The sequence below is a fragment of the Hyperolius riggenbachi genome, chromosome 1, assembly GCF_040937935.1.
Source record: "Hyperolius riggenbachi isolate aHypRig1 chromosome 1, aHypRig1.pri, whole genome shotgun sequence".
Classification (NCBI taxonomy): Eukaryota; Metazoa; Chordata; class Amphibia; order Anura; family Hyperoliidae; genus Hyperolius; species Hyperolius riggenbachi.
This window is the reverse complement of record NC_090646.1, coordinates 163,872,881-163,896,469: the sequence shown is the minus strand read 5'-3', so window position 1 is coordinate 163,896,469 and position 23,589 is coordinate 163,872,881. Positions and strand designations below refer to the sequence as shown.

General features: G+C 43.6%; 1 protein-coding gene across 3 annotated transcripts in view; it reads right to left on the bottom strand.

Annotated features, from left to right (window-relative positions):
• The window catches only part of SH3RF1 (SH3 domain containing ring finger 1), a 231,223-nt gene extending 216,506 nt beyond the window's left edge, over window positions 1-14,717 (bottom strand). For all 3 annotated transcript variants that reach the window (XM_068278811.1, XM_068278812.1, XM_068278813.1), the window contains exons 1-2: window positions 14,480-14,717; window positions 1,785-2,277 (exon numbers count right to left, since the gene is read on the bottom strand). In XM_068278811.1, coding sequence (XP_068134912.1) covers window positions 1,785-2,207 — 423 coding nt within the window. In that variant the 5' untranslated portion in view covers window positions 2,208-2,277; window positions 14,480-14,717. The remainder of the gene's footprint in view (window positions 1-1,784; window positions 2,278-14,479) is intronic.
• Window positions 14,718-23,589: the final 8,872 nt, after the last annotated feature.

Here is a 23,589-nt window from a genome sequence, read left to right as displayed (position 1 = left end):
CTGCAGCAAGATTAACAGTGTCAAAGGTGGGTGGATTTAGCCAAGTCCTGGGGCAACATCCCAAGGGGACATGTGTCAGGATTGCCTGAAACAGCTATAAGAACTTAGGATTCCGCCTCGCGCCTCACATGAGGCGAGGACAAGTGCACGTAACATCGCTTTCTACAGACACAGCTGCAGCATTAGCAGGGTTACAGGGAATAGGTCTTCATTGGGGTTCTGAGAACATGTCCATACATTCCAGCAGGCAAGCCTAAAGGGAGTCTCCAGAGATATGACTTTTTCACAAAGCTCTGGTAGTGTAGTCACAATAAAGAATATTCTTTCTTAGAACAGGGGGAAAAAAAGTTCAACAACATACTGGAGCTATGCAGGGCTGTGGAGTTGGTATAAAAATCTTCCGACTCCAACTCAGACTCCTCAGTTTATGAAACCACCCACTCAGACTCCAACTCCAGGTACCCAAAATGGCTCAGACTCCTCGACTCTGACTCTAGCCTAATACTTATCAGGGCTGTGGATTTGGTACAAAAATAATCAGACTCCGACTCCTCAGTCTATGAAATCTCAGACTCCGGGTACTCAAAATTTCTCCGACTTCTCGACTCCAACTCTGACTCCACAGCCCTGGAGGTATGTATGTGTAAGGCCTCTTTTCCATGAGAGGCTGACTTGCGTGTTTGTTGGGCAGTTCAGCCTCCCGGTCACAAATGCCATACGGCTGCAATTCCATACAGCTGAATGGCAACATTTGGTAACACTGCAAGTGCCACGCTCAACATGTGGCGGCATTACCCAGCAGCCAAAAAAACCTTTGTGTGTCGTGTATGAGGACAGTAACCATTGTGCTTAGATGGAACTTAAACTGGAGACTCTGGAGACACAATTTTGAGCCTTATTTCTTCTATCGTATATGTTCCTATAGCTGTTCTAATGTGCTCTGTCTTACTGCAGCCTTTCCTATTTGCACAGTGGCTGTATTATCTCTGTTATATGATCTAATCTTCTCTCCTCTGTCGACTGTCGGGCTGGAATGTGCTGTGCTGCTTGTGATTGGATAGAAGCTATACACACCCTCTCCAGGCCCCCTGCACACTTTGTATGACCTACTCTCAGCGTATCACTTGCTATTTCTTTTGTATGTAAACACTGCATAAAAATGGCAATTACAAGCCAGGATTGCAGCAGGGAGAGGCAGACACAGCAGAGGGGCCCAGGAGAACATGATGAATAGAATGGTATGATTTTTATTGTAAGAATTTTACAGTACAGATTCTTTAATGGGGTTCATAAGAAGGGGGGGGGGGGGGGAGTTCACGTGTCTACTGTCCAAGCAGAGTGCTAGCAAGTGTCTGGCCAGTGCACTTGCCGCCTTCAGCTGATCGTGTAAAAGAGTCCAGTGCTCCGGACTAAGCCGACATGACTGACAGTGCACTGAGGCGTGGTTCACACCTGAGTCCATGGAAAACAGTAGTTTCTGCACAGTTTTATCCTACAGCCGAGAGCAGCGGACTATCGGCAATAGAGAATCGCACAGGGAATGCCAACAGAGCACACACACACACACACACACACACACACACACACGACTTCCCTGCGATTCTCCATGGGAAAGCATTATGTGCATTTTTGCCCTGCGAAAAAGCATGCAACATTGAAATGTATAAGGAGCGGGTTTCTTGAAGCCTGGATTTGCCATTTGGTTATGTTAAATGGGCCAGCATTATGCGTATCCAATGAAATTAGCATATAAATAAATAGTTGGTCTTTGTGCTGTAACTCACCCGTACAGGAGGGCTTCGTGCTTGTATCCTCTGAGGTCCCCCCTGATTACTTTGTGCTTCATTTGTGCCACAATTAGTAGTAACATTGCCTTGTGCTCTTAATGCATTTGTGCTATTCCCAGTGTGTGGTCCTGTCCCAGGCTTCCTAGGCCTTTGTTTGATCCCATCCAGCAGTCGGACCAGAAGAATATTGCTGGGAAGTTCATCCACCCCACACTCCACCAGCGTCCTACACTCCGGGCAGCGCAGCTCGCTCCGGGAGCTCACAATCCCTAGTAGGCAGCGTTTGCAAAAGGTGTGCTGACATGGCAAGACTTTTGCAGAGGCATCCAGTCTCTCCAGGCATACTGGGCACTCTAAAAGGTCCAATAAGGCTGATTCATCCATGCTTTTCTCAGCACTGGACTGCAAGGAGACGAGCATTTGTGGAAAAGCACACGTGGTCTCGGCGATTCAGCGCTGATTATGTGATATCCATGCCTCTAATCGTCACCTTTAATAAGACAGGAAGGACAGATAAACACAAACACATGTTATAGTCAGAAAAACCACTAGATAAATAATCAGCATGTCTTACTGCAATTATAACAGGATATCACTTTGGGTCTGTTTTCTGTTATCAGGGGTATGTGAAGCCAAATAAAAATAAGAGCATATTTTGTGGATTGAAAATCATTATATTTTAATCTGCACACTTATTTTTTTGTTTCTAGATAGTGTAATCATGGTTCTGCCAAAGGACAATGATCTTAAGTGCATGGTTTAATAAAGGCTATACAATGTCTCCAACAGTTATGATAGCTGGGTCGCCATGGAGATCTATAAAAACATAAAGGCAAAAGAAATACAGGGAAGTAATTTTAGGCTGTGAGCACTTGGCTGCCATTTCAGTCCTCTGAGAACTCATCAGCAGAGACTGCAGTGCAGGCAGTGGTTACATTTACAAGGGCAGAAATCAAGATAGCTTTTTTTGTTTTTGCTAAAATAAATGTGAAATAAAAGTTACTTAGTGTTAATGCTGCAGGGTCCACTTTGAGAAAATGTGCATGCCAATAACACTGATGTATGGAATATAAATATGAATGTGATATGAATGGCAGTAGCCCAACTACAGTTGCACACATCTGCAGATATTTGATAAGCTGCAGGCTCCATACTGGCACTCTGTATTACAATATTATTATTAGGTATTAATTACCCTACATAGCACTGAGATTTTCTGCAATTCCAACGTATACTGAACAGTTTGTATCATTTAAGAGAGGCTCACAATCTGGTCTTAAACCTCTCGCTTCAGTTATCCTTTATAGAGGCTGTCATATTTATTTCCTTTTAAACAATACCAGTTACCTAGCAGCCCTGCTGATCTATTTGGCTGCAGTAGTGTCTGGATCACACCAGAAACAAGCATGCAGCTAATCATCTAGAAACAGTTTGGGGAAAACACAATTAACCCAGGTAGCTAATTTGCCTTATAAATTACATGCAGTATTTAAGATTGTCTGTGGTGGTCACTGGTCAGTGAATCTGCCTTATAGAAAAAATATTTTTGTTCCAGACTAAAAGGCTATCTCCTTAAAGGACAACCAAGGTGACATGTGACATGATGTGATAGACGTGTATGTAAAGTACCAAGCACAAAAATAACTAGGCTGTGTTTCTTTTTTTCCCTTTCTCTGCCTGAAAGAGTTAAACACGAGTTATGCAAGTGACAGTTTCTATCTGGGTCGGGACCGGGTCAGACTATAGCATAACCCTCACTGACAAGTAATTACAGCCATAAAATAATTTCCTGTCAGTAAATGGCTTCTGAGAGCAGGAAGAGATAAAAAGGGTCAATAATTCATAGATTTGATCTCTAGCATACTTCAATGAAGGTGTCATTGAGCAGAGACAATGAAATAGTAAAAACTTACAAAACTAGATTTAAATATAAAATAAAACTGTGGGGATCTAAAAAAGGAATTTTTAGGAGAAGGAGGATAGACACAATTGTCTTTCTCATCCGTTTATTTTCACCTTGGATGTCCTTTAAGTCCAAACTGATTGAAGCCCTCAGTACCTACCAACCAACCGCTTTTGGGTCACATCATCATGACTGACAGAAATGTATGAAATGTATAATTTGAGCAGTTATGAAGAACAATCACATGTGAGATAGATAGAAGGAATACATGTAGATGATGTTAATATTCTGTGCATAGAAGTAAAAAAAAGCAAATGCAGTCAAATATGATGATACTGCTGGAGGACTCTTCAACAAAAGGTAATATAGACAATGTAAAAAAAAAAGTAAAAAGGTCATGTAGTCAACATAAAAAAAAGGAAAACAAACTGTGACAGAGTCATGGCCAACACACACACTATAGAGTGGGGATCAATGTCAAATAAAAACTACACACAGATAAAAACCTTTATACTGTGCGCATTTGCCTCCCCAAGGTCACTTGCATTGGGCCATAGCATTTCCTGGTGATATCTTCACACCATATCAATAAAATGTCCTTTAAGCCACCAGCAAGCCACAGAGTACTTACAATAATTTTGACAGTACTTTTTTTACCTAGCTTTAGATACTTTCTCAACTGCAGAATGCTAAAGTTATCGTAATTTAAACAAAATATTGAAAATCTAAGAGAAAAAGTGAACTGAATAAGGGCCAGATTTTCATGTTATTGCAGCAGCCCTTAGATTTTACATCTCCCTCCTCCTCCTGCACCACAGTCGGTGGAAGAACGCCATACAAGCATGAATACTTTGAAAAGGCAAGGGATGGCAGATGGAGCAATAAGCTCAATAAATCACCGCACCAAGAGCTGATCATTCAGGAATGAAGTGGTAGCACAATTGCCAAGTTTCCAAACCATCTTCAAAACCGTGACATTTGGAAATGTAAAAAACTTAAAAGCATATCTCCAGTTTCCCAAAGTAAAAATAATCTGAATCAAATCAACTCTATAAAGTTTAAGTATTTTAACAAGCTGCATTACACAGACAAACCTGTAGTGTTCCCAGGTCACTGCTCAGTAGTTTTACATGTTTCTTAGTGAAAGCTGTCTGCTGTTGCTCTCAGCTGTTGCTGAGATAGGAGGGATTACTCTAGACCTTATTGATGCACCAACAGAATCCTACAGACTATTACCGCAACACTGGATACATGATAAGAAGTCAGAAGACCTGAGCGTGCAAAATGCATATCACTCATTACATTCTGTATCCAGATGGCTCACCAAAACCTGATCATACTAGCAATACTCCACTAGTCTCTCAAGCCCTACTTCCATAAAGCCCTCTAATTCAAATTAAAATATATCTTGTGCAGGTTATGTCCAAAGAGCTCAAAACAGTGGAAGTCCTGGGCTCTATTACTGTATAAAAACATCAGCTCAAGGGAGTACAGCTATTACAACTCCTCCTTGAAAATTCTTCTTGCCTGGCTTTCGTGCCAATATTCTGCCATTGATGCTTTTTGAATCAGCCCCTAGAACCACAAAATAATAACAATAGTACAAGACCAGCTTACCAATCAAGTAGTTGGCATTTTCTAAAAGGAACTAAAGATTGCAGCTTCCAAATTCCTCTAAACTCTAAAGCTATATACACACTTTCAGTAACTGTTGCCTGGAAGGATCATTCTAGATCATTTCTGGCAACAGTCTTAAAGGATGCCCGAAGTGACATGTGACATGATGAGATAGACATGTGTATGTACAGTGCCCAGCACACAAAAAAAAACTATGATGTGTTCCTTTTTTTCTTTGTGTCTGAAAGTTAAATATCAGGTATGTAAGTGGCTGACTCAGTCCTGACTCAGACAGGAAGTGACTACAGTGTGACGCTCACTGATTTTTATCTCTTTCTTGCTATCAGGAGCCATTTTCAGCTAGGAAAGTGTTTTATAATTGGAATTTCTTATCAGGGAGGGTCACACTGTAGTCACTTCCTGCCTGAGGCAGGACTGAGTCAGCCACTTCCATACCTGATATTAACCCTTTCAGTGACCCAACATGATAGATCTCGGCTCAAAATACTTACATATCCATTGCTCTAACAGCTATGATTCCTGTCCAATCAGCAGTGTACAGAGTAGGTGAATGTTACCCTACACCCTACAGAGGACTGGGCCATTGCCATGATGTTGCCACCTGCTTCTGTATACTGACGGAGACCCAGAAGCCTCAGTACATGCTCACTGTGAGTAAACTATGAGAAACATACACATGATAGTAATATCTGCACTGAAATGCCTACATGCACATCAAATGCGTCTGTAAATGTTCTGTCTTTGCTCATTAAATCCTGGAAAGAATTTAAATTTACAGAATGTTACGAGATAAACCAGCGATCCATTTTTATTAGTCTCATAACTAAGTTCTCCCACATACCGGAAATGCAGAGAAAGATACGCTGATCATAGGCTACCCATTAAACTCATTAAACACAAACAATAACCTCAGAATGTTTAATTGAAAATCAATATATATTGATAAATCAATGAGTGGGTATTTTAAAAGAGACAATAAGCGACGCCTCTGGGTTAGAAAACTGATTGCTTTTCTTGTACTGTGCTGTACCAGGCACAAAATTAATAAGGCGTGCATAAGAATGCATACAAATGACACTGCAACAGATACCAAATAGAGAGCTCGGTAGCGCAATACAAACACACAATTCAGTGCTGGGAAAATCAGAAGGAAAGTCTGAATCAATTTGTTTCATCAAAGCAGCAATTCTGTCAGACAGTCAGAATGATAGTAATACATTAAGCAGAACAAGCATTTAGTGGCAGAGCGGGTACAAGGCCTCATACATCATTCAATGGAATAACGACACACTGTGAGTCTGCGCTGACAGTGTGGTGCAGCAAACACGATCAAATCAAGCAAAAGCCCCATTAAACATCCATGAAGACAAATTAAAAAGGATGTATAGATCAGACAGCATCCGAATGCAAACCATAGAGAAGATGCAGCACAGAGAAATCGATCACGACACAAATCCATTCATGAAAAACGTTGGTTAGAAAGTACCGGTCTCAAACCGCTGCTGGACTGCATATTATGTCCAGTGGAGTCAAGCAGATGCTAAGGTCCCTGAGCAAGCATGGCAGCTCCTTCTGAGGCTTCTCATACAGGCATCTGCTCCATAAGGAGGTTCCAGGCAGATGAAAGCATTGGGGGCAATGAACATCTACAACCAGGCTGCTGGACCTATCGCTGAGATGTATCAGTCAGAGGCATCTGTACAAGAAGGTGCATGCTTATTTCAGGCATGCAATTCTGACACTACTGATACTTGAAAGATCAGCAGGACTCAAGGCAACTGGTATTGTTTTAAAGGAAATAAATATGGCAGCCTCCGTATCCCTCTCAGTTCAGATGCCCTTTAAGGATACCAGCATTGCAGAAAGCCAGAGGGGACGGATGGTATAAAGTTGAACAATCTCAGCTGCAGGGTGAGATTCCTGGAAAGAGCCCAAAGGCCGAGGCCTAGGGCAGCTGCATGGAAGAGTTTGCTGCATATGGAAAAACAGGCTGCAAATGGAAAGCAACACATTGAAGACGGGAGCAGTATGTGGCTGCCAGAAATCAGTATGGAATGCTGGGCCATCGTAGTGAAATAGTGACCCGCCTCTGGAAGACCCTCAAAGATCATAATTGTTTTTTTTAAATTAAATGTTATAAAATACAGTATATAAGGGTTTTTTTCTTTAATAAGGAGGGTGTATTTTTTCTGGGCCTTGTGCATTGATGACAGCGTTGATGACAGTAGATATTTATACATCAAGTGGTATATCTTTTAAGACGCCCCCAGACTCATGGAAATAATCATTGGGGGGTTTCACTGCTGAGTGACAGTTTGCTGTTTTAATCATCAACCACACAGATAAACACGGAGATGTTAATTAATGATCTTGTCACTCCATCTCCACATGCACCTTCAGAGGCAAGACTGGACCTTGCCATTAGACCTCTCCATCTGTCCCAATCTTCCCATGCTAATAAAATGTCAGTGGAATACATGTGTGTTGTCTACCATATTAAACTAGAAATTATTCCCTTTTCAGATCTGTCTTTGCACTTATTATTGCCATGTAGGTGTGTGTGCTGAGCACAGTAACCTATGGCACAAGGTTGTTTACACATAAATGGATTGATTTAACATACACAGCAGCAACTGTAAATAAATGTGCAAGTTCTGTGTAATTTATGGCATACATATGAGCGTATTATGGCACGGCTTGCATGATACTGTGGAGGGTTGGATACCTGCAATTACAAGCGCGTGTTGAGAAAAGTAAGTAAGTGAATCAGCTCATGGTGCCACTTTGGGTTGGTTAGAGATTAAAGCTTGATTGCTTCTTAAGAATGCATTGCAGAGCATACAGAAAAGCTTGCCTTGTGCTTATGTTAAAGTGGAACTATACTCAAAACAGAGAAAGTCTTCATTAAAGGACAACGGAAGTAAGAAAAATATGGTGGCTGCCATATTTCCTATTAAATAATACCAGTTGCCTGGCAGTCCTGCTGATCTATTTGGCTGCAATAGTGTTTGAATAACACCAGAATCAAGCATGCAGCTAATCTTATCAGATCTGACAATGTCAGAAACATAAGTATATTAGAGGCAGAGGATCAGCAGGACATCCAGGCAACTGGTATTGCTTAAAAGGAAATAAATATGGCAGCCTCCATATCCCTCTTGTTACAGTTGTCCTTTAAAGTCCACTGGTATCATTGATCGCATCAATAATAGTGAAAGTGAACTAAACTGATATGTCAGAAATGTCAACAAACACAGACAGTAGTTGGCAAACACACACACACACACACACACACACACACACACACACACACACACGGGGGGGGGGGGGGGGGGGGGGGTAGCATTATTTGACAGGAAAAAAGGGGGAGATTGAGGAGACAGGTCTTCAGCTGCCTCCCTTATGTTGGGAGGCAGGAATCGGGCATTATTTCCGACATGTCCGATCAAGAAAGGGATCGGTTCTGCATAGTTATTGGATAAACTGATCCTTTATTTTTCGGGAGAAGTTTGGACATGTACACACGAAACAACTTTCTGTCCGATCACCCGTCGATTGGACGAGAAATTGTAGCATTAAGGTGGCCATACATCTGTCGATCTGCCACTACCTAGAACCCTCTATGTTGAAATCTGATCAGAGGAGGGGTCTATTTCCCGTCTACAGGTTTCCAATAGATGTTGCAGATACGCCAGATCGAGCCCTTGTGACAAAGATTTTATAGTACGCCTGATCTATCCTTTCAACCAATTTCGGCCAGAAACTGATTGACATGATCAATCAGGTAGCCATGCTGCTGCATCAATATCTGCCAGATTCGATCATTATTCATTATGATTGAATTGGTCGATATTAATGCTGTATGGGAAACCTTACTCCCCCTGAACCTTTGCCCCCTGAATATGGCCTAATTGATACCTCTACTACACTAAACCTACAAATTAGTTCACTCTGGCGTAACCTGTTTGGACACAAGACTTCACTATTCATAGTTTAAACCACCCAAAAGATCTGAACTGATGGATCGTATCGTCCAAGCCCTGGCTGACCGCATTGTTCTCCTTCATTATCCCCCTCTCCCCTCATGCTGCTCCTCCCCCCTACATAGCAACAGAACATGTCACTAGCCTGGAGTGACACCTGAACTGCATCGGCACCTGAACTGTTGCCTGGGGGTGACAGTATTTGAGGGTGTTTGCCTAGCTTTCTTTGTTAGTATTTATAGTGTAGCAGGTTTTAGCCTCAGACTTGGTTTTAAGAGGCTTGGATAGAGTTATGAAAATGAAGGGGGACCAAGAACCTAAATGACGGAGTGAAAAAAACCAAGATAAAAAGAAGAACTGAATAGCAAAGCAACAGAATATTGGTAATATTAATCCCAGTACCAATATACCAATTTTCATGCTGAGATGTATTAAAAATTGATGTGCTGTGTGTGGAATGAATAATCCCTCTCATCACATTCTGACCAGAGAGGGATCAATCCTTTCCCCACATTGGGTGCAAACTATGCGTGTAATGATAGGATGTCCGTCTAAACATTACAAGAACAAAAGCTCAGGCTAGGTGACAAATAACTAGGCCTTTATTGCTGTCTATGGGGCTTCTCATGGGAAGAAAAGGCCTGCAAAGTGGGTTGCATGAAGAAAGGGGTGTCAGCAGAAAAAGACTACAGTAATACCTGTGTTATACGAATTATTACGCCATAAGTGCTTTCCTTACAGTGAAAACAAGCTGCAGGGTAATTACTTGCCACACATTTACATGGAAAGTTCTGAGGATGGCACACCACATAATTTTACCACCTAAAAAACAGCAAGCAAACCTCTGGGAATGTACACGGTTAGGGGGTGGAGCAGCTGAGGGAGGTTATAAGAATGCTACTTGGAACTCTGGATTGTGGCAAATGCCCTCAGCTACACAGGAGTAGACAGCACATAGCAATATTGCCACAGCTTTCCATAGCAAACTATGGCGTTCATTGAGGAGGTGCAGCTATATATTCATTAAATGCCTGGTTTAGCCAACTGATAACCACTGCCATAGGCTGACAGCTGGTTTGCAACACATAGAAAACTACTACATGCAATTTTTTCAGGCATCTTAGAAGCTGACCATATAAACTGGTCCGTAAAGCAAGGCAGTTCTTCGAATCTATACTGTTGTCATACATGACCTACATTCTGACTAGGAGAAACTACTACTGAATTATTACTATATTTAACCTTTCCTTAGAGTGTTGCTATAACAAGAAGCCTTACACAACAGATTGAATCATGCATTACCAATGCAGGACCAATTTAGGTGGAAGTCAATTAACTTATCTTTAGGTTTTTGGCATGTGGAAGGAAACCCACGCAGACACAGGGGAGACATACAAACTCCGTGCAGCTTGTGCCTTGGCTGGATTTCGAACCAGGGACCCAGAGCAGCAAGGCGAGGGTGCTGAGCACTATGCCACTGTGCTGCCCAACTATGCAAGATAAACAACCTTTGGGGAAAGGGGGGGGAGGGAGAAAGCAGATGTGCACATGAGTTATTCCCTGCTGAGAGTTCTCTCGTGTGTAAATGAGAGACTTTAAGATCTGGTTTTAGGGCTCATTCCCACCAAAAGCATTTAATTTTCACAAACAAATGCACTATTTCACACATAAAATATGCAGGTAAAGTCCAGAAAGCCTCATCAGCTACCCAGCTGACTCTGCATCTGTACAAGCCATCCCAGCAGCGTCACTCTAAGGGGGATCAGGTCCTAATCCCCGATGGGTGACATCAGTCAAAGGCGCCTTTAGCTGATCATCAGTCTCTAAATCTGATTTGCCATTCCCCCCTGGCAAAGTTTGGTTCCACTGATGCAAATAACATTTCTGGTTGAACTGGAATGTATCATTGAATGAACTTTACTCCAAGTCTCCAAGACATGATGTGATGTGTGAGCAAGTAACTTCAAAAAGGGCAGAAACCACAACAAAAACAACGTGTAAGAGAACTTGCCAGGTTTTTACAGCTGTTCTAGCTTCCTATTGCACTGACTCACATTAAAGCCCTGGGAGTCAGAAATGCATTAATTTAAAGGAAACCTAAATCAAAATTAAAGAAAACAAAACAAACTTTCACTTACTTTGGGCTTCTACCAGCTCCTTGCAGATGTCCTGTGCCCGTGCCATCCTGGAACTATCCTCTAGTCCCCCGCTCCAGCTAATTTTTGGTTCACACCGACGGCCAGTCGATGTATACTGTGCCTGCACAGCCCTGACAAGATGTCCGAGTACTGCGCCTGTGCAGGAAACTCCCAGAGCCTAGAGGATGCGTGCAGCCAGGGCTGCGCAGACGCAGTATGCATCGACTGTGGTCAGTAACCGAAATTTAGCTACAGCGGGGGGACTGAAGGATCGTTCCAGGATGGCGCGGGCATAGTACGTCTGCAGGGGGTTGGTAGAAGCCCCAGGTAAGTGAAACTCTTTTCATTTTAGTTCAGGTTCACTTTAAAAATAGCAATGCAAAATTATGGCAGAGTGATGCTTGTAATGACATCTAGTTACCAACGTTCACACCTTAGGACATTTATTAAACATTAAATAACGCTAGTAACAAGATCTCATTACCGGCATCTAGCATTAATTTACATTAGCTGTTCCCGGCGATCGCATCTCCTCCACTTTCTGGTAAGTTTGGAGGTGTCCTGCAGGCAGCCAATCACCATGCGAGGACTGAAGCCACATGATTGGCCGGCTGCAAAACACCTGCAAACTAACTAGGAAGCGGAGGAGATGCGATCACGGGGAGCAGGTAATGAATAGCCTACTGTCACACTGAACCTCTACCTATGCCTAACCCTAAAACCACCCCAATCCCATTGCCTAATCCTCAACCATTCCATCCCCGCTGCCTAACCCTAACCAGTCCACCCTCACTGCCTAACCTTAACAACCCCCAAACCTAACCTTAAAGGACAACTGAAGTGAGAAGAATATGGAGGCTGCCATATTTCTTTCCTTTTAAAAACAATACCAGTTGCCTGGCAGCCCTAATGATCTATTTGGCTGCAGTAGTGCCTGAATCACACCAGAAACAAGCATGCAGCTAATCTTGTCAGTTCTGATTATGTCAGAAACACCTGATCTGCTGCATGCTTGTTCAGGGTCTGGCTGAAAGTATTCATTGCCGCTAACCGTGGCTTTTACTGTTGCCACCCATGTTGGCGCCATTTTTATCAGGACTCATCCTGAGCCATTCTTATCTGCTCAAGTCAGAAACAGAATGGGGAATTCTAAACAGGGTCAAACATACAGAAGCTACAAACAGAATAAAAAATAGAGATAGGGTATGACTTTATTTGTATTTATTTTTTTGCTCTACAACTGGAATTAGCAAAGTACTGAACCAGAACTTTTCACAAAGCTTATCAAATTCTTAAAGGTAATGAAATTCACCATCTTACTTTCTTTATAGCAAAAATTATGGCATTTTATAGTTTGATTTAAAGCTCATCTACAGTACTTAAAGATGCCAATCAATGGTACAATCTTGATTGTACAATCTTACCAAATCTATGAAATAGAAGGGTAAACAAAGTGAACATACTTTGAAAACACATTTTAGGTTGTGTCTCATAGAAGTGGTAGGATTGTACTATCAACAATGATATCATTAATGGGCACTTTTACAGTGATAGGACGCTATGCATGAGAAGTTTGTACGCCTTATCCATGTTTGTATGCGTTTCCCTCAGATGATCCAGCTTCCTTTCACATTGCAAAACATATTTGGTGGTTAACTGACTTTCCTCAAATTTACAAATTTAACCCTAGGCTGTGATACAGATATTGCAAATTGTGAGTCCCAATTAGGAGCAAGGAATAATGTGATTTGTTCAACCTAATATAAAGTACTGCAACAAAAATATGTGGTAATACAATATAAAAGAATAGCCAAAAAAAAAAAAACTTTGGCTGTGGTTAAACACTCAATAAAAAATATATATTAAATTAGGAGATGTATGTCAGAAACCAAACCTGCTTGTTTACAAATGGGCCTGAAGTTGCTAACCTTCTGTAGAGAGGCCACAGGGTATAACCAAGGAATTTCTGTCTACCTTCAATCCCTCTGCTACTGACTGAAAACAAAAAAAAAGAAGTTTACAACCAGGAAGTATAGTGTGTGGGGAGGAATATGTTTCAGCCTTTTTCTGATGGTGCATTCAGGCCGTGAACTGGCTCAGATGTAGGTACCAAATGAAGGCAAAGGGGGGCAGGGCAGAGAAGCAGCTTCTACTCAATGACTAGATAAATGCATTTAGCTATCTGTTTCTATGGTAACTGGTGGAAGGAACCAGGCTTCTTATAGCCAACCCTTCCTGTGTGGGGGATAAAAGGCTCTCTATAAAGTCCCTAAATAACAGGGGGGAAAAATCTGGATGAGAAGGAAAGCTGTCAGCAGGACTCCCACATTGCCCTCACACACTGAAAGGAGGGGGGGGGGGGGAATTTACTGATTAAACAGATAATGACTGCTGCTTCATGGCAAAAGGCTTGGAATTAATTTTTGGCTCCAGCCCATATGATGACAGCGGAACAGTTTGCAGATAACTGCACCACAGCAGGGGATGTTAAATATCAACTTTTTCCACAGATCCAGGCAGAGCTAGTGACAGTCTGCTAACTTCAACACAATGCATGACTCCCTATGGGTGACATCACTCCATGCTGGGAACTCCAGCATTCCTCACTGCAGGGGTGAAATCTTTCCACAACACACAGGTAACCTCACTCTCACTCAGCCAGCATTCAGACCACAACTAGTTACTGCGCTGACAGGACTGAGCAAATATGTACAATGAAGTCACTACTAGCAGTGTTTGCTCACCAGGAAGGAACATTCCAATCACAGCTCATGTGTTCTGCAGAGCAACCAGCGCCAAGCACGACTTCCCTCTCTGCCCTACAACTAGTTGTTACTATGTGACTTGGGAAGACACATATACATTGTATCAATCACTGCAGCTCCCTGTCCTTGTATTACAGGTGTCTGTACTGGAGAAACCCCCCAGCCAGCCAGTACCCCCTAGCCTGGGAAATCCAGCAGTGTGACGCTACACGTCCTCAGTGTGCCAGGCAGGACAGTGCACAAGTGTAGAGCAGATAGCACTGACCTGCACAGGAATAGTCCAGCGCTCAGCAGCAGACACTAGTCCATCCGCAGCATGGAGATCCCTCTCCCCAGAGCATCAGGGTAATCCAAGCACAGGCTGGGAGCCGACAGTGGGGGGCTGACAAACCCCCTGTGCCTCCAGTGCCTTTGTCCCTGCGGCAGTGTCTGTGAGCACAGCCTGTCTCTGTGTATGTGTCTCTCTCCTCCTCCCTCCCTGCCATCCGACAGCAGGCAGGCACGTCACGGCCAGGGGAGGGAGAGAGGAGGAGGAGGGGACGCACAGGGTGGGGAATTGATTGGTAGGGCTGGAGAGAGAGCTGGACATGAATACAGACTGAGAGGAAGAGGGCTGGATATGGATAGGCTGGAAATCATTCATTCATTCATATGGAAAATGCCACTACTCATGCGCCTATCTATCACACAGGTAGAGCGCTGGGTCATAGATAGAGAGATGGATTTACGTTTACAGGTTACTGATTACCACACATATGTGCTCTAAACTATTGTACGAACACTACGTTATATAAGAGAATATTCCTTTTATTAGGCATGTCGGAATATCTCTGCATGAGTGGGGCTGAGATGTAGGCTATTGTTTTCTCATACTGTTGTTGTGTTGCATTGAGTAGTACAACGCTTCGCAGTTTGATCAATACTCAATATATTTCTGCTAAAATCCGTTGAAGTTAAATTTGCTGTGTAGGGTAGGAAGTGATCACTATCCAATTGAATTCCAGTCCAACAGGGATCAATTGGCTTGGCATATTAAAGAGACTCTGTAACGTCAAAAAGATCCCCTGGGGGGTACTCACCTCGGGTGGGGGAAGCCTCCGGATCCTAATGAGGCTTCCCACGCCGTCCTCTCTCCCACGGGGGTCTCGCTGCAGCCCTCCGAACAGCCGGCGACAGAGCCGACTGTCAGTTCAATATTTACCTTTGCAGGCTCCAGCGGGGGCGCTGTGGCTGCTTTCCGCTCCAAACTACACGGAAATACCCGATCTCAGTCGGGTCCGCTCTACTGCGCAGGCGCCGGAAACTTGCGCCTGCGCAGTAGAGCAGGCCCGACAGCGATCGGGTATTTCCGTGTAGTTCGGAGCCGACAGCCTTCAGAGCGACTGCGCAGGAGCCGGGAAGGTAAATAATGACGTCATCTTGTTCGGAGGGCTGCAGCGAGACCCCCGTGGGACGGAGGACGGCGTGGGAAGCCTCATTAGGATCCGGAGGCTTCCCCCACCCGAGGTGAGTACCCCCCAGGGGATCTTTTGATGTTACAGATCCTCTTTAAGCAATATGGCAAGATGGTTAACTTTGACACAGATGTCAAACTCAAATACAAAGTGGGCTGGAATTTTGAACAAGTCACAGGCCAACTTCATTGGTCACCTCCCTCCCTTATAAAGTTCATTGGTGTCTAATGCCCCCTCCCTCTGCGATACAATTTCCTGGTGTGTAGTGGTCCTCCCTCCCTCATTCAGTTCCCTAGTGTCTAAGGACAGAAAAAACTGATCTGCTGCATGCTTGTTCAGGGTCTATGGCTAAAAGTATTAGAGGCAGAGGATCAGCAGGATGGTCAGGTAACTGGTATTGCTTAAATGGAAATAAATATGGCAGCCTCCATACACCTCTCTCTACAGTTCTTCTTTAAAGGGACTCCGAGCACCTCTCATGGGTATGCCTTTAAGCCAGACGACTTCCAACAAAGGAGGAGCCTCTTGCAATGGCCATGCGTGTCACTTCCTCTTCCTGCTTCATTCAGTGATGCACCTCTCTAACAGGAGAGACACGGGTGACCCGAAAGTTATAATACAGTCAAGATGGGAACCGCGACTTTTAAATTGAAATCGAACGACACTGTTTGGTGTAGAACAGCAATTCAGGCATCAAATTAAATGAGAGCACAAGCTACAGAAAGGTTTGCATCTTCAAAGGAATACTGTAGGGGGGTCGGGGGAAAATGAGTTGAACTTACCCGGGGCTTCTAATGGTCCCCCGCAGATGTCCTGTGCCCATGCAGCCACTCACCGATGCTCCGACCCCACCTCCGGTTCACTTCTGGAATTTCAGACTATAAAGTTGGAAAACCACTGCGCCAGCGTTGCCATGTCCTCGCTCCCGCGGATGTCACTAGAAGCGTACTGCACAGGCCCAGTACGGTCTGCGCCTGCGCAGTACGCGCTCCTGGTTACATCAATGGGATCGAGGACACGGCAACACTGGTGCAGTGGTTTTCAGACTTTACAGTCAGAAAATTCCAGAAGTAAACTGGAGGCGAGGCCGGAGCATCGTTGAGTGGCTGCACGGGCACAGGATGTCTGCGGGAGACCATTAGAAGCCCCGGGTAAGTACAACTGATTTTCCCCTGACCCCCCTACAGTGTCCCTTTAAGTACTTTGCAGTACTGGTCAGAGTTATCTTTAACCACCTGGGCGTTACGGACGAGCTCAGCTCGTCCAGTAATGCCGCGGTGGATTGCTCAGGCCCAGGTGGGCCGATTTGAATATTTTTTTTTTTAAACACGCAGCTAGCACTGTGCTAGCTGCGTGTTTTTTCGATCGCCGCCAATCCGCCGCGAAAGAGGACCCTCCACCCCCTCCTGCAGACCCCTTGCGCAGCCTGGCCAATCACCACCAGGCTGCGCTATGCTGTGGGGTGGATCGGGACTCCCTATGACGTCGATGACGTCATTCCGAAGCCCTGCAGGAAATCCCGTTCAGAACAGGATTTCCTGATGGGTATAATCGCCGGCGGCGATCGGAAGAGGTAGGGGGATGCCGCAGGGAGGCGGGAATCATGTAGCTAGCGCTAGGCTAGCTACATGAAAAAAAATTAGGTTAAAAAAACCCTCCCGCAGCCGTGCGCTGCGCGTAATCAGAACGCTAGGGAGGTTAAAGGCATACCCATGAGCTCAGAGTCCCTTTAACCCAAATGCAGCTGCTGAATAAATGTAGCAGGGACAGCATTTGCATTTGGGGACAAAGGGAAGCACAAAGAGGTAACGGCAATGGAAACTGTAAAGCATGCTTTCTGTTATTCCACCAGCAGAGCAATTGGTCAAATGCATGCAAAATTTTATCAAAATTCTTAGTGATGGTAAAAGGCCCTAAAGCGGAGCAGAAGACTGATAATATGTTGGCGCTTTATAAATACAATAAATAAATAAAATAAAGATCAACTATGGCCTCTTGACATTCACCTGAGGGGACTCTGCACAGGGTAGGGGGTGTCTATACAGATTTCAGTCTGGTATAATTTCACACTTATATAAAACTAAAATTCCACTCTTTTTATGTTTTTTTTTTTATTTTTACAGATCTGTATAGAAGGAAATGTAGTGGACACTTTTTACTTAGTGTACTCTGGGCAGATTTAGTACATAAAAATACTGATTACTATGTGTACACCCATGGAAATATTCACAACATAGACTGCTTGGTGCAAGATGAAAAGACTTGATGGGAACTAATGTACTGAAAGGTAATTTGATGGAGAGATAAGGTTGTGGTTGTGCAATCAGGAAATTGGAAACTCAGTAATGTACCATTAACACTATAAAGACCTCACATCAGGGAATGCCTGCTTCCTCCTCCTCTCTGGATCACCATGCCACACTGCCAGGCATTATGGGCAGAGCATGAGCTCTGAGAAATAAGTATGAGCAATCTGAATGCAGCAACCTGGCGCCTAGTAACACCTTGCCAGCAGTGAGCTACATTAATATTAGCCAGTGACCTTCCATTCAGCCCCAGGGGAAAGAAACTAAATAAAGCAGCCTGCACCCTCCCCCACTTCACCCTGAGCAAAAGGAGGAAGATTTAATATTGAGATAGCACTTGTGTCTGCATGTACAAAGAGCAGGTTTCTGCTGCAGGTACAGTTACATTTTAGACTATAAGCAACAACAAAAAAGCTAAATTATATGACTGCTGCGTGTTTTGAAGTTTACGTAAAAAAACTTGCTGCACCAGTTGAATATGTCACCTGGAGGATGAAATACATTTGAACATTGTAATGTGACAAGAATGTAAGGTGTTTGGGCATATGTTTTCAATTTGTTTGTCGTATTATATATATATATATATATATATATATATACATATATATATATATATATATATACACATACACAGTGGGATGCGAAAGTTTGAGCAACCTTGTTAATTGTCATGATTTCCCTGTATAAATCGTTGGTTGGTACGATTAAAATGGAAGTTTATTGGATTTACAGAAAGTCCGCAGGAATTGTTTAAACAAAATTAGACAGGTGCATAAATTTGGGCACCACAAAAAAGACATGAAATCAATATTTAGTAGCTCCTACTTTTGCAGAACTTACAGCTTCTAAATGCTTCCTCTAGGTTCCAATGAGAGTCTGGATTCTGGTTGAAGGTATTTTGGACCATTCCATTCTTTACAAAACATCTCTAGTACATTCAGGTTTGATGGCTTCCGAGCAGGGACAGCTCTCTTTAACTCACACCACAGATTTTCAATTATATTCAGGTCTGGGGACTGAGATGGCCATTCCAGAACATTGTACTTGCTCCTCTGCATGAATGCCTTAGTGGATTTTGAGCAGTGTTTAGGGTCGTTGTCTTGTTGAAAGATCCAGCCCCGGAGCAGCTTCAGCTTTGTCACTGATTCCTGGACATTGGTCTCCAGAATCTGCTGATGCTGAGTGGAATCCATGCGTCCCTCAACTTTTTGACTAGTAATGTTTGTAAGCCGGAAAGAGTCTCAATTTACTGTAGCAGTCAATGGCTTTGCTTCGTTAATATTTCCAGGGCCTGTGCCCCAAATGCTCAACAGTTGCCTAAAATCATTTAACTAAAAAGTCTCACTTCAGTGATATGTACAGTTGCACAGCAAGCTACATCAGTACTACATTCCTACATGCCCCAAGTCAGGACTATAATGGCAGGGTTGGATAACGTGCCATGCTGCATCACTGGAACCAGTCATTATAGTCCCTGGTCTGGTACGAGGGATGATCACTGCCGTAGGAGGTTAGTAGACTGTAGGATACAAGAGGATTGCATGGTGAGTAGAGATGTCCCGAATGGTTCCAGGCGAACTTCGGTGGGTCGCGTTCGCCTACCAAACGCGAACTTTCCCGGAAGTTCGATTCGCCCCATAATGCTCTATGGAGCAAAACTTTGACCCTCTACATCACAGTCAGTAGACACATTATTGCCAAACACACTGCTCTCAATGCTGGAGGCCCGCCCCTACTCCAAGCAAGGTCCTTATACCATTTGACTCACTTGTCTGCCTACACTAATTAGTTAAGGGACAGCTGCTACACACTCTGCTAGGGAGATTTTAATTAGGCTCTTGTTGGCTCCTCCCTCCACCTTCCTCCCTGGCTATCTGGGGTTCTCTTTGGACAACTGTTGAACACAAAAGACAAGGCCATGCCTGGCTACATATCTGTAAGCAGTGGCTGAATGGTGTAATGGTTAAGGGCTCTGCCTCTGACACAGGAGACCAGAGTTCGAATCTCGTCTCTGTCTGTTCAGTAAGCCAGCACCTATTCAGTAGTAGACCTTAGGCAAGTCTTCCTAACACTGCTATCTTGTCTAATTTTTCTCTTGACAACTGTTGAACACAAAATACAAGGCCATGTCTGGCTACATATCTGTAAGCAGTGGCTGCATGGTGTAATGGTTAAGGGCTCTGCCTCTGGCACAGAAGACCAGAGTTTGAATCTCGTCTCTGTCTGTTCAGTAAGCCAGCACCTATTCAGTAGGAGACCTTAGGCAAGTCTTCCTAACACTGCTATCTTGTCTAATTTTTCTCTTGGATTGAGCATAAATGGTAAATGCTAGGCCAGCTTCAGTTAGTACTGTTGTGGTACAGCGGTTAAGGTACTTGCCCACCACACAGTGAGACCTGGGTTCAATTCTCAGCTATGGTATATAAACTGGCTTTTGAAATAATATAATTCTCTGGCAGATGAGACCCTCCTCCCTCCGGTAGGAGGGAGATCTAAAATAGGGGTCTGTGTGAAACCTAGATGTTAGCCTGGGACTTTTGATGTGTATTTCACTCAATCATGTCTGCCTCCAGGTATTAGAGCCTTTGAAACATTTTTTTCTAGGCGTTAGAATTTTTTCTATTTTTCAAAGTTCGCCTCCCCATTGAAGTATATTGCGGTTCGCAAACTTTTTCGCGAACCGAACCTTTCGGGGAGGTTTGCGAACCAAAATCGGAGGTTCGCGACATCTCTAATGATGAGTATGGTGTATCTTAGTTAACAGGCAACACTGAACACCAATGCTTTTACAGGGAACCACTGGGGACACACTATCTGATTACAGTTTTGGGACACAGGTAAATTATGTATAGTATGCTACACTATGTAACGCTGCCTAAATGTGTTATTTGAGGGGAGGCACTATGCTTAATTATGTTTTTTTATAGATATTCTGCCTGATAATGTGATGTAGAGGTTACACTAAGCATACTTTGTATTGTTTCGGGTGTGAGTCTGCCTAATTATGATGTTTTGGGGGGAAACTGCCTAATCTAACCAACTGTGTTATTCGGAGGAAACTTAGCACAATTATGCTGTTTGGAGTGACACTTTGCCTAATAATCTTGCCTGGGGAGCGACATTTTGCCTAATTATATTGTCTGCACTTTGTTAGTTGCAGTGAAGTATTCTTGAAGCCTGTGGTAGATCAGCAGGGCCAGGCAACTGGTATTGTTTAGAATGAAATACTGTATTTTTTGGACTATAAGACTCACTTTTTCTCCCCCAAAAGTGGGGAAAAAGTCACTGCGTCTTATAGTCCAAATGCAGGGAGTTCCTGACTTGTGAACACCTGCCAATATAAACCTCCAACTCGTCGCAATGTCGGGGATTCCTTGTACTGTGCCCATGCAGAGGAGGACATGGGGAAAAACTGAGGACACGGGGGACACAAAAGGACATAGAGGAGGGCACAAGGGTACACAAAGTGGCATAGAGGAGGACACAAGGAGGATGGAGGCAGACACAAGGGGGGCAGAGAAGGACACAGGGAGACACAAGGGGGCATGAGGTACAAAGTGGGAAAATCCACAAGATGCCCCTTCACCATGCATGCACCAGGTTTAGTGAGATATATATTCCCCCTGGTTTTTTGTCCTCTAAACCTAGGTGCGTCTTGTGGTCAGGAGCGCATTATAGTTCGAAAAATACGGTAAATAGGGTAGCCTCCATATTCTTCTCACTTCAGTTGTCCTTTAATTTATTGTTTGCGCATCTATCTTTCCTAAGCAAGTCTAAAAATGCACAGTGACATAGTTGGCCATCAGGCATTGCAAATGATGTTCATCGGACCTGAATTTGATTAAGAAAATGCCAGGGGTTGATTCTGACAAATGTTCATATAAAAGTTACTTTTATGACTAAATGCTAGGAATGCCTGTTTTTTAATGCTATTGGAAGTTGAGTCTTCATGTGCCACGTTGTAGTACACCTGAAAAGAGAAGCACTTACTGACTGCCATATTTATTTCCTTTTAATCAATACCAGTTGCCTGGTAGTCCTGCTGATCTCGTTGACTGCAGTAGAGTCTGAATCACATACCTGACACAAGCATGTGGCTAAACCAGTCAGACTTCAGTCAGAAACTTCTGATCTGCATGCTTACTCTCGATCTATGGCTAAAACTTTCAGAGGCAGGTGATTAGCAGGACAGCCAGGCTATTTCCATTGTTTAAAGGGGAACTGAAGTAAGAGGTATACGGAGGCTGCCATATTTATTTCCTTTTAATCAATACCAGTTGCCTGGCAGCCCTGCTGATCCTCTGCCTCTAATACTATTAGCCATAACCTCTGAACACGCATGCAGCAGATCAGGTGTTTCAGACTTTAAAGTCAGATCTGACAAGACTAGCTGCATGCTTGTTTCTGGTGTTATTCAGATACTATTGCAGAGAAATAGACCAGCAGGGCTGCCAGGCAACTGGTATTGATTAAAAGGAAATAAATATGGCAGCCTCCGTATACCTCTTACTTCAGTTCCCCTTTAAAAGGAACTAAATATTCCGGTCTCTATTCCTCTTTCTTTAGGTGTGCTTTAAGTTGTTTATACAGGATTCAATATTTGATCATTTTGATGAAGCCTACCAGCCTAGCCGATGATTTCTGATCAATTTCAGATAGTTTATTGCTTAAAGTAAATGTGATTTAACAAAAAGTCACATACTCACCTATTAAAAGAGGGAAGGCTCTGGATCCTATGGAGCCTTTCCTGTCTTCTCCCGGCCCCCTCATTCCAGCACTGACACCCCTCTTCCAAAGATGGCGCTTGCACATTATGGTCCCGAACTTCTTTGGAAGGACTCACGCACAAGTGCTTGAAAGGCCTTCAAAAGGCTTGTGGAAGTGTATTTGACCAGTTAATCTAATACATGCAACGGAGGTGAAGGGGGCGACAGCGCTAGAACAAGGGACCTAATAGAGGCCAGGGAAGGCTCTATAGGATTCAGAACCTTCCAGCTTTTTAGGGACTTTTATATTCACTTCAAATTTACTTGAAGCTTAATAGTAATTTCAAATGGATCAGCAAGTATATAGCTTTGTACTGCATTGAGTGTCAGTTTTCTGCTATAATCTGACTGAGATCATGAGGGGCAAGATACTGCTCAGAGAGTAAATTTATTACTCGGTGGATTGGTCGGCTAGCTTTGGTCTGCAGATAATAGGTCAGCAGGCTAGTCTGTCATTTGCAAACTCACCAATAGACATTGCCAGGGTAATCTCTGTACAAACAGATGACAGTGTCACCATCCCAATCCTACTCTGCAGTAGCGAATTATGGGGCCTATGACCTACCCAGATCAATCAAAATGGGAATCTAGCCCTTCATTAATGTTCCACCTGGAATTCTGCAAACACCTCCTCCATGTCCATTATCGAAGTACTTCAAACAATGCCTGCCAAGCTGAGCTGGGTAGATTCCCACTACTGCTTGAGATACAGAAGAGAGTGCTGTCCTACTGGGCCCAGAAAAGCCCATCTGCCCTGAAAGAAGTGGTCAACTCTCTGCTCCCTCCAAACCCAGTTCCAAAGGTCCTATCAAGAGCCCAGATAAAGCACACCACAGCCAAGAGCAAAGA